Source organism: Callithrix jacchus, chromosome 7 (assembly GCF_049354715.1).
Source record: "Callithrix jacchus isolate 240 chromosome 7, calJac240_pri, whole genome shotgun sequence".
Lineage (NCBI taxonomy): Eukaryota > Metazoa > Chordata > Mammalia > Primates > Cebidae > Callithrix > Callithrix jacchus.
The window spans coordinates 65,767,279-65,776,430 of NC_133508.1; the positions used below are offsets into that span (position 1 = coordinate 65,767,279).

At 57.5% G+C, this 9,152-nt stretch overlaps 2 protein-coding genes across 45 annotated transcripts in view; one reads left to right on the forward strand and one right to left on the reverse strand.

The window, feature by feature from the left end:
* Positions 1–4,571, forward strand: part of EPB41 (erythrocyte membrane protein band 4.1) — a 221,656-nt gene extending 217,085 nt beyond the window's left edge. For all 42 annotated transcript variants that reach the window (XM_078330953.1, XM_009000771.5, XM_035308420.3 and 39 more), the window contains 2 exons: positions 64–168; positions 1,393–4,571. In XM_078330953.1, the coding sequence (XP_078187079.1) occupies positions 64–162 (99 nt within the window). In that variant the 3' untranslated portion in view covers positions 163–168; positions 1,393–4,571. The remainder of the gene's footprint in view (positions 1–63; positions 169–1,392) is intronic.
* Positions 3,971–8,391, reverse strand: TMEM200B (transmembrane protein 200B). 3 transcript variants are annotated; one of them, XM_035308441.3, is made up of 2 exons: positions 8,354–8,391; positions 3,971–6,337 (listed from the first exon to the last, which is right to left on the reverse strand). In XM_035308441.3, the coding sequence occupies exon 2, from the start codon at positions 6,315–6,317 to the stop codon at positions 5,382–5,384; it is 936 nt and encodes a 311-aa protein (XP_035164332.2). In that variant the 5' UTR covers positions 6,318–6,337; positions 8,354–8,391; the 3' UTR covers positions 3,971–5,381. The 3 variants fall into 3 exon arrangements, with proteins under 3 accessions (XP_035164332.2, XP_017829974.3, XP_078187100.1); XM_017974485.4 differs by lacking the exon at positions 8,354–8,391 and adding an exon at positions 6,875–7,070; XM_078330974.1 differs by lacking the exon at positions 8,354–8,391 and having other exon boundaries at positions 3,971–6,715.
* Between the last annotated feature and the right edge of the window lie 761 nt (positions 8,392–9,152).

The following is a 9,152-nucleotide window of genomic DNA, read 5'->3' on the forward strand; positions in this document are numbered from 1 at the left end:
CCCTGCCTTCTTTCACCATCAGGCTATTTTCTGTCTCATGGGTCTTGTTTCTGTCTTTTGTAGGTCCTTGTACAAGCCATCAAGGAGGCAAAGGAGCAGCACCCAGACATGTCAGTGACCAAGGTGGTCGTCCACCAGGAGACCGAGATTGCTGAGGAGTGAGCTCAGGTACTGGGCGTTCCTGCTGGGGCTGAGGGTGCCTACTGTCCCAGCCTGAGAAAGCTCTGGATGGGAGCCTTGGACACCCTGGGAGCTCATCCCCCCAAAGAGATGTCCACCCTGGGACGTGATAAAGGGCAGAGGAGAGGCTGATAAGGGAGATATAGGAAATTATTAAGTATTTGACTTCACCTAAAGCAGCTTGTAGCAATGCCAGCAGTATTGGGTAAGTGGGGGGGGGGACCCAAACTTGAATATAAGCCCCCAGCCACCTTCTTAGTCCTCATGCATCCTGCTGCTGCTTATCCACTTCACTTTCCCCTCTCTTCTCTCTACTGCCCTGCCCACTACTGTCACAGGTCTCTCTCTTTTTTTTTGATACAGAGTCTTAACTCTGTTACCCAGGCTTGAGTGCAGTGGCATGATCTCAGCTCACAGCAACCTCCACCTCTCCAGTTCAAGCCATTCTTTTGCCTTTGCCTCCTGAGAAGCTGGGACTACAGGCATGTGTGCCACCACACCCAGCTAATTTTTGTATTTTTAGTAGAGATGGGATTTCATCATGTTGGCCAGGTTAGTCTCAAACCCCTGACCTCAGGTGATCCACCCGCCTTGGCCTCCCAAAGTGCTGGGATTACAGGCATGAGCCACTGTGCCCAGCCAGTCACAGGTATCTTTGAACCAGAACCTGGGAGAGCCAGAGGGGAACAAAACAAAGAAGAGCTGAGCACAGTGGCTCACACCTGTAATCCCAGCAATTTGGGAGGCCAAGGCGGGCAGATCACTTGAGGTCAGGAGTTCGTGACTAGCCTGGCCAACATGGTGAAATCCCATCTCTACTAAAAATAAAAAATTAGCCAGGTGTGGTGGCACGTGCCTATAGTCCCAGCTACTTGGAAGGCTGAGGCAGATGAATCGCTTGAGCCTGAGAGTTGGGACCAGGCTGTCTGGAGATGGGTGGGTGTGCAGGCAGGGAATGACTGAAGTTCTGAGACCAGAGTAGAGAGCTGGGAGCAGGGAAGCTGCTTTTTGGGAGCCAGGGAGCCAGATAAATTCATGTCTAAAAGTAATTTACAAATGACTTGAAGAAGCCACCAATCTCAGTAGGTGGGACGGGGCCCTATAAAGATGCTCAGATCCCAGTTGTCACTGATGACCACAGGAACTTGGCAGTGGGACTGGGAAGCTTTTTCCTTTGCAGGATTTTAAATTTTGCTTCTTTGTTTCCTCTAGGAACTAAGCTACCCCAACTCTCTGCCCTTCTCCCATCCAAGAGAAACCAGCAAAATGATAAAGAAGCTAACCTGCCACAGTCAGACTTCAGACTTTCAAGATTATTCTAAATCACCAGAAAATTAATTTCATTTTCTACTGGGAGTTTATACCAGGAGATTCTTCTGGATCTCACCGATCCTTTTGAAGATCTTTTTCTATATTAGGATATCAGAATTACTCAACTTTTCACTCTACAGACTGATTTAAGAGTTTCTGGATTTTTTTAATTGGGTGGTTTGTAATGCCTGCAACCTAGCCTCTGCTCATTTATTTCCAACCCCAATGCTGACAGGGTCCATGGAATTCTGTGGGAAATCCTCCAAGGACTCTGTCGGCTGTGTTGAGGCCAAAGCCGGCTTAGTGGGACTTCCGCGTTCCTCCCTAGTCTTATGCCCTTTGGATGATGGCAGAAACTTCATGAAGCAGCCTTTTCTCAGAGCCAGTGATGTGACTGTCAGAACGCCAGGCAGGGCACCAGCCCTGATCCACAGACCTTGGAACAATACCCCTGTTCCTTTGCTGAGGGTGGTTTTGGTAAGGCAGAGCCCTCTGCTGAGAATGTAGTACTGTTTTTCCTGTCTCTCCTGCTCTGCTCTTTTTGGAGCTTCTTTGGATCAAAACCTAAGAAGTGGCTTCAGATATCTGATACTGTGAATGTTTGAACATATGCGTGGCCTTCACCTCTCCAGCTACCCTTTTACCTCATCAGAAGCAGTGGCTCAGCTAAGTGCTCCCCCCAGCTCCCATCTCAGGAGACCAAATCTCACGGAAAAATAGGCATTTTTGGACAAAAGCTCTAATGGGACATTTTTAGTGGTGATTTGGGGAAGGAAAATTAATGAGGTTTTTAAAATAAGGTTTTCTAGTTTTGAGATTGTGCACTTCACACAGGGGAATGAGGTTACCTCTGCCAGGTCCTGGGCCTTTCATCCCAAATGATAAGGAATGTGGATCAGAGAAGAGGTTGTGGGTTTTTTTTTTTTTTTCACCTTTCTTCTCCCAGCAGGCACCTGCCTGAGGACACCCTTCTAGAGCAAAGAACTGGCTTTTAGGATCCATCCTCCCCACAAACCACCACATGACAAGGGATACAAACCCCAGCCCTATTCACTCCCACTCAACATCTGAGGTCTGTCAGGGTTTGAAGGCTTGATTTTGTGGTGGGTTTGGGGCTTAGATTTTCTTTTTTTGGTTTTGGTTTTTGAAAATAAAGATGATGCCCTGATTCCTGTAAGGATTTGGGGCATTTTTATTCGACAGAGCTTCTCTAACCTTCCAACTGCTTCCCACAATCACTTTGGCGTGGAGGCCCCTTAGAATCCCAGTTCCAGGCTAGAAGTGAACTTCCTAAGACAGACAATGGGTAATGGGCAGCAGTCACTGGGCTCAAGAAGAGTGAGAGAAATGTCTAAAGCTGCTTCTCCCAACATCATCCGAAGTCTCCACTGCCTGAGTTTTGTTTCAGCTGGTTTGAACTCATTTTGGGTGTGTGCATTTTTCTTGTGGTACCTATGTGAGGAATGACCAACAGGAGGGAGGGCAAGAGCCCAGGTGGGATGTGGGACAGGCTTGGGGGGAAAGAGCTTGTCCTACCTCAGGAACAAACTTACAGGCTGTGTCTGAAAGGTGGGGCCTTGGGGTGGTGCCTAAGCCTGGCCGTGTTGCCAGGAGTGGTAGCAAGTGAGAAATGCAGCTTACATCAAACAAACATGTAGTGTGTGCCCACTGCCCGATGGATAGGTGTCCTGCAGAAAGAGCTCCCAGGGCTCCCAGACCTATGGAACAAATAGGAGGGTGAAAAGGCAGAGGGCACTGAGTATCGCTTTAAAAACTTTTTTTCTTTTGAGACGGAGTTTCGCTCTTATTACCCAGGCTGGAGTGCAATGGTGCTATCTTGGCTCACTGCAACCTCTGCCTCCTGGGTTCAAGCAATTCTCCTACCTCAGCCTCCCGAGTAGCTGGGACTACAGGCTGCACCACCATGCCCAGCTAATTTTTGTATTTTTTAGTAGGGACGGGGTTTCACCATGTTGACCAGGATGGTCACAATCTCTTGACCTCGTGATCCACCCGCCTCGGCCTTCCGAAGTGCTGGGATTATAGGCGTGAGCCACCACGCCCGGCCCCCACCTTTAAAAACTTAACACACTGAATATTTCATGTGATCTGGATCACTGTGGCAGTGGTCTGAATGTTTCCTTCAGCTCTGTCACCAATTCACTTCTCCCAGCTTCCTTATCTGTAAATTGGACCAGAAGAGCTCTGATGCCTTTCAGGCTCTGAGAAGCCATAGATTTGGACGAGCCCAGCAAGATGGGTGTCCTTCCAGGCCTCTTCCCCTTTCCTCCATCTCTGGCAACAAATCTTGGGTTTGGCAATTGTTTGGATTTTTTTTTCTTTCTGCAATTGTATGCGTGTTTATGTGAAGAAAAACAGACTCTGTCCAGGTAGAAATGGTGAAGAGGGGAAAGAGAATTACATTTCCAGGGTCAGAAACTTGGCAAAAGTTTCTTAAAGTGACTCAGACACACCACAGTAACAATGCTCGCTGCAATTTTATTTTCACTTGAGAAATAAAGACTTCCTCTAAGCTACATGAGGACTCTGGCACTCACCCACAAAGTAAGACCTGTATTTATAAGCTGAGGGCTCAGGGAGCCTAACTGCAGGAACTGTCAGGGCATTGCAACCGGTCCCCCTCCCCGCCTCCCCCAGGCCCTTCACTGGGCGTTGGGGGGATGTTTGGCAGCTGGGGGTGAGGAGACAACAGACCTCGGGAAGTAGAGCCAGAGCTATGGCTTGACTGAAGCCCCTTTATGTGCACGGGAAATTTCTGCCCAGGATCTCAGCCCCAGACTGGTTTTTACAAATCTCTCTCAAATGTATTATTTTGGTGACAAAAATGAAGGAGCTTTGTAAATTTTTTTAAAATTATGAATCCTATCAGGTAGTTGTTTACATTTCTTGAAAAAAATAGGAACTCTGGCAGCAGAATCAGATTGGCAGAATCCTTAGACTAAACAGGCAATAATCAAGTCTGCTGTTTCGGCCTTTTGTAGAAGTGGTTGTAGTGTTTAGATATGTTTGGTCTTGCTTCTTGTATGGCATTTTTTTTTTTCAATAAACAACAACTAAAAGAACTGTCTCTTTGAGGATTGATCCACTTTTAAATTTTTCTTTTACGGGCAACTTGGGAAAAATTAAATATGTGTGGGAGAGACCTAAACCCAAGCCATAACATTGGCCAAAGTGCAGCTTCAATGTTGGGTAAAGGCATTTCTGAGAACTGGCCAATGCCTTTTGCCAACTGGAGGGAGATTTTGCAGCACAGGCCACGATAAAGAAGAGAAGGGGCTTCTCAGACTTGTTTGCAAAGGGGCCAGACCTCAATATGAAGGCATTGGCAGTAATGTAGCTCTAGAGGGATATACCCCACATGGCTGAGGGAAGAAAGAGATTGAGGTGGTGAGAGTTCAAGGCTCAGTCCCCATCCCAAATGGCAGTGGAGAGCCTCACCCCATGGCCCATCTTCCCAGAGGCCCCGACTCAATCAGCAGTGTCACCTTGGAAGAAGCCTGCCCCAGCCTGTAACATCCCAACCTGCCTCCCAGTCTTAGGGGCCCTTGCCCATCCCTTTTCTTGGGTTTGCCAAGACACTGGGTACGTCTCCCAGTCACCTTGGCCTGGACTTCCAGTGCCCTCAGGTCTAAGGCCACTTACAGAGGCTGACAAATTCCTGAGGTGAGTCCTCCACACTCCACAGTGAAATGCACCCTCTCCAGCTCACTGAGCCCTAGTACAGCTGGCATTTCTCTGTCCACATGCAGGTCGGGATGCCATCCCCAGCCTGGGGGTGAATGAAACATCTAGACGTTGGAACTCCCGGTCCTCTGGTCCTATTAGCATGGTCCATGCGGCAGCCTCAGAGCAGGCTGTCTCCCCTCTCTTCAGACCCGGGACCCCAAATCCCCTCCTCCTCCTCCTCCTCCTCCCAATTTGGCATAACCCCCAAGACTGAGGCGGTCCAGCCGTGGCCAGCTTCGGTGAGCACAGTCCCGAGCTGCTGGGGCCCCAAGGAGGAGCTCCCCAAGGCCCAGATCCAGAGACTTGGAATGTTCAATGCAGGAGCCAGAGGGCTGCATGGTGATAATCACATGGCCAGTCTGCGTCCGTGGACCCCAGGGTGGGGACAGCCCGGGGCCCTTCAGTGGGTAGCTGTTGAGAAGGGCAGGTAACCCCAATCGAGGATTAGCAGGCTCTGAACGCAGACTCCGCACTGACGGGACAGGTGAGGTACCCCGACGCGGGGACGGGTCCCAGATTTCTGGCTCTGCGCAGCCTACAGCTCGGGGAGTCCTAGGGCCGGGGCTGGGAAGGAGAGCGCAGTCCCAGCCGGGGCCGTCGAGGGGCCGGAGCGCCTGGGCCCGCAGCACCCCCTGGCGGAGCAGCCTCGTCTCCAAGTCTCGGTTCTCATACAGCAGCGTGTTGGCACAGATGAACACGAACAGACCGACGCCCATGATCACTGGCCCGAGGAGCCGCAGCCGCTCGTGCGGGCCGTGAGCCCGGCCCCCGCCGCGACCCTCGCGTCGCAGCTCGCTCAGCAGGGGCGAGCTAGCATTGGCGGCCCGGGACCCCAGGGCTCCGGCCCGGTGCGGCCAGTAGCCGGCCACTGCGATGCCCATACCCACCAGTACCACGAGCGCCCCCAGCGCCGCGAACGCCCCCGACGGCGAGCGCAGTCGCAGCCGCGCCCGCACCCGCAGAGGCTCAGGCGGGGAGCGCGGGCGCCGGCGGCGGCCCAGGCGGCGGCCCAGGCGAGAGACACGGCCCTCGGGGCTCCTCCGCACCTCCCCGCAGTCTCCGGGGCTCCCGGCCGTCATTTCGCGGTCGTCTGGGCGCTCTGAGGAGAGAAGATGGGAGCAAGGATTGGACCGACGGACCTCTAGGTTCGGGGCTCCAGATTCGGAACGCAAATCCGAGAGGGAAGCTCCAGTGGCCCAGCCCAGGCCGCTTGGAGATCCCTGGCGGCCACCCCCGGATTTTCCCGGGCGGCCAGGCGGGGAGCCGCCCCCGCTCGGGTTTTCCGCAGCGGAGCTACGAGCCAGGGACGCGCGGCAGAAGCCGGAGTTGGCCCGACCCGCGGGCGGAGAGGAGGGAGGGGGGCGCAGGCTGCTCCTTGGTGCATCCCGGGCTGCGAGGCTCCCGCCACCTGCGTCCTGTTCCCAAGCCAGCGGGTCGCGGGTCTCGGGTCTCGGGCCTCCGGCCTCGGGAAACGTGCGGCCCCCGGCAGCCGCGTCTCCAGGGTAAGTACCTCCCGGGCTCGACCCCACCCCCGCACGTGGCTGCACCGTAGCAAAGGGGGCGGGAGCGCTCGGGCCTCCAGGGTCCGCAGGGGTCGCTCGCCGGGTCCCACCTCCCCCTACTGCGTTTTACATACCGCAGCGCGGGAGGAGGGGGCGTCACCAGCTCCAGCCTCTCCCTGCCCGCCCCCTCCTTCCAGACCTCCTCCGCCAGCACTGAAGCTGCAGCAGGAGCGACTTGAGCTAGACACCCGGAAGACCGCTCGGACCAAGAGCATCCAGGCAGAGGAGGAGACGCGGCGCCCGACTTTACCCAAGATTTCCATCAACTCCACGCAAGAGAGGCCTCTCCCTCCCCCAGCGGTCTGGCTGGGGCCACGGCAGGAGGCAAGGGTGCCGGTGCCGGTGCCGGGCGCTGGGCCCCGCCGGACAGATGCCCTCCCGGCTTCCCCGTCGGCCCGAGCAAGGCTGTTCCCAGGTTGCGGCGTTTCCAATTCGGGCTCCTCCGGATGAATCATCCCCCTTTCCCGCCGCCTGGCCTCCTTTCCGGCCTCCTCCGCCCGAGGCCTCCGTGGCCCGCGTCCGGGCCAGAGCAGCACCGCCCCTGCGCCTTGGGATCCGGGCCCCACAGCTTAAGCCCTCCCGATTGCTGGCTACTCCAGGCCTGCGGCCTGTGGCCTGGACCCCGGCCTCAGCAAGAGTAGCCCAGCTGCGTGCGGTGTGGCCCCCACGAAAGGGAGGGCGAGGGAGGAGACGTGGCCCCCGCCCAGGCTCCCCGGGCCGAAGGAGAGGAGGCTCAGGGCCTGGCTGTCCAGCATCGTCCTCACTGCCCGCGTCCGCTTCCTGAAGAGCCACCGCACTGGAGCCCATAGCCGAAGCCTAGGAAAGGCGGCCTTGCTCCCCCACCCACGCCCCATCTGCACCCCGAGGCTCAAAGCAGGACACCCATCCCTGCCTCCGACTGTGGCGCTCAAGGCGCGGGCCTAGCAGGGAGCCGCAGCTCTCCCGCGTCCAAATCCTGGTTTCACAGATTGCAACTGCGCCTAGGGAGGCCGGGGAGCCTGCCCGACCCCGCACTAGACAGGGGCTCAGCCAGGTCTGACGCCGGGCTCCGGGCCCCAGCTCTGGGCCCCTCTCAGGATAGCCACGGGGGTGTCCGGGAAGAAGCGAGGCCCATCCCCTCCTTGTCCCTGAGTTTGCAGCCCTTTCTCCAGCCCGCAACCGGAGGAGGGACCACCGCTTCAAGCCAGAGCTGGCGCCCCCAGCCCCGGCTCCAGCAAGGTCACCCGGTCCCCGCGCGTCGCTGCCGCGAGGGAGGCAAAAATAGAGTGCGGACATGGGAACACTCTCAGAGACCCCGAGCCGTGGAGGGAGTGGGCAGACGCTGGGGACCCCGGGGGAGGCGGAAACTTGGGGACACAGCGCACAACCCGACGGAAGCTGCTGGGGCCGAGTCCCCTGGACTTCGGTATCCCGCCACCGCCCGCGTCCACACTCCCGCCCGGGGGAACAGGAGGGCCGCGCTCCCGCCCCCAGGGGCCCTGGCCGAGGGAGGGGACATACGAAAAGTTAGGAAAAGTGGAGCGCGGACCCCCCTGATCCCCAGCTCGGCTCACCTGGAGCCGCAGCGCCGCGCGGGTCCGGGTCTCAGTCCGCGCGCTGAGGCTCCGGAGCCACCCAGGTCTCCATGGGCCGGCCCCGCCCCCGCCCCGCCCCGGCCCCGCCCTCAGCCCCTGGGACCGTCGGACACGCGCTGGGCCTGGCCCTACTGCCAGTGAAAGGCGGCAGCTCAGGTCGGAGGGTCGTAGGTGGGCGTCGTGTGTGCACCTGGTGACTCCGGGCACCCGGGGCCCCAGTCCTGCAGTCCCCACTCCTACTCGCAGCTTACATCGGTAGCAAAGGCCCGGAAGGGCGCCCCGTTCCTACATGGGGGAAACTGAGACCGGGACACAGGAGCCCCGACACACGCACGTCGTCCCCCTCCTCCCGAAGCTCCTCATTCCAGGCGCCCGCGGAGCTTCCCGGAGGAGGCGGCGCGAGTCCCTGCTCCGCCCCAGCCCCGTAGCCCTTTCTGTCGCTGAACCTTGAGGACTTCATCTGTGCAATGGGTACGGCGGCGTCAGCCTCGCAAGATACCAAGAGGCAACAGCCAGACGCCAAGGGCCAGCCCCGGGCGACCCCGCGAGCCCCCAGCGAAAGCAGCACCGGAACAGGGAGGGTCTCGTAGCTGAGCGGACCCGACGGGGTGCGGCGGTCCCGCCCGGCCCCGCTAAGAACAGGCGCCCCTGCGCCAGTGGGGAAGCGGGCTGGTCCCCAGGGAGGGTGCCGAGAGCTGCGACCCGGCCGACGGGCCCGTAGGGGGCGGCCCGGCCTCCCAGCCCTCCCGCCCCTGGAGGCAGGAATGCAGAGCGGGGG

What these genes read in the sequence shown, in the direction of transcription:
- TMEM200B (XM_035308441.3), bottom strand. Translation starts at nt 6,317, where the DNA reads ATGACGGCCGGGAGCCCCGGAGACTGCGGGGAGGTGCGGAGGAGCCCC.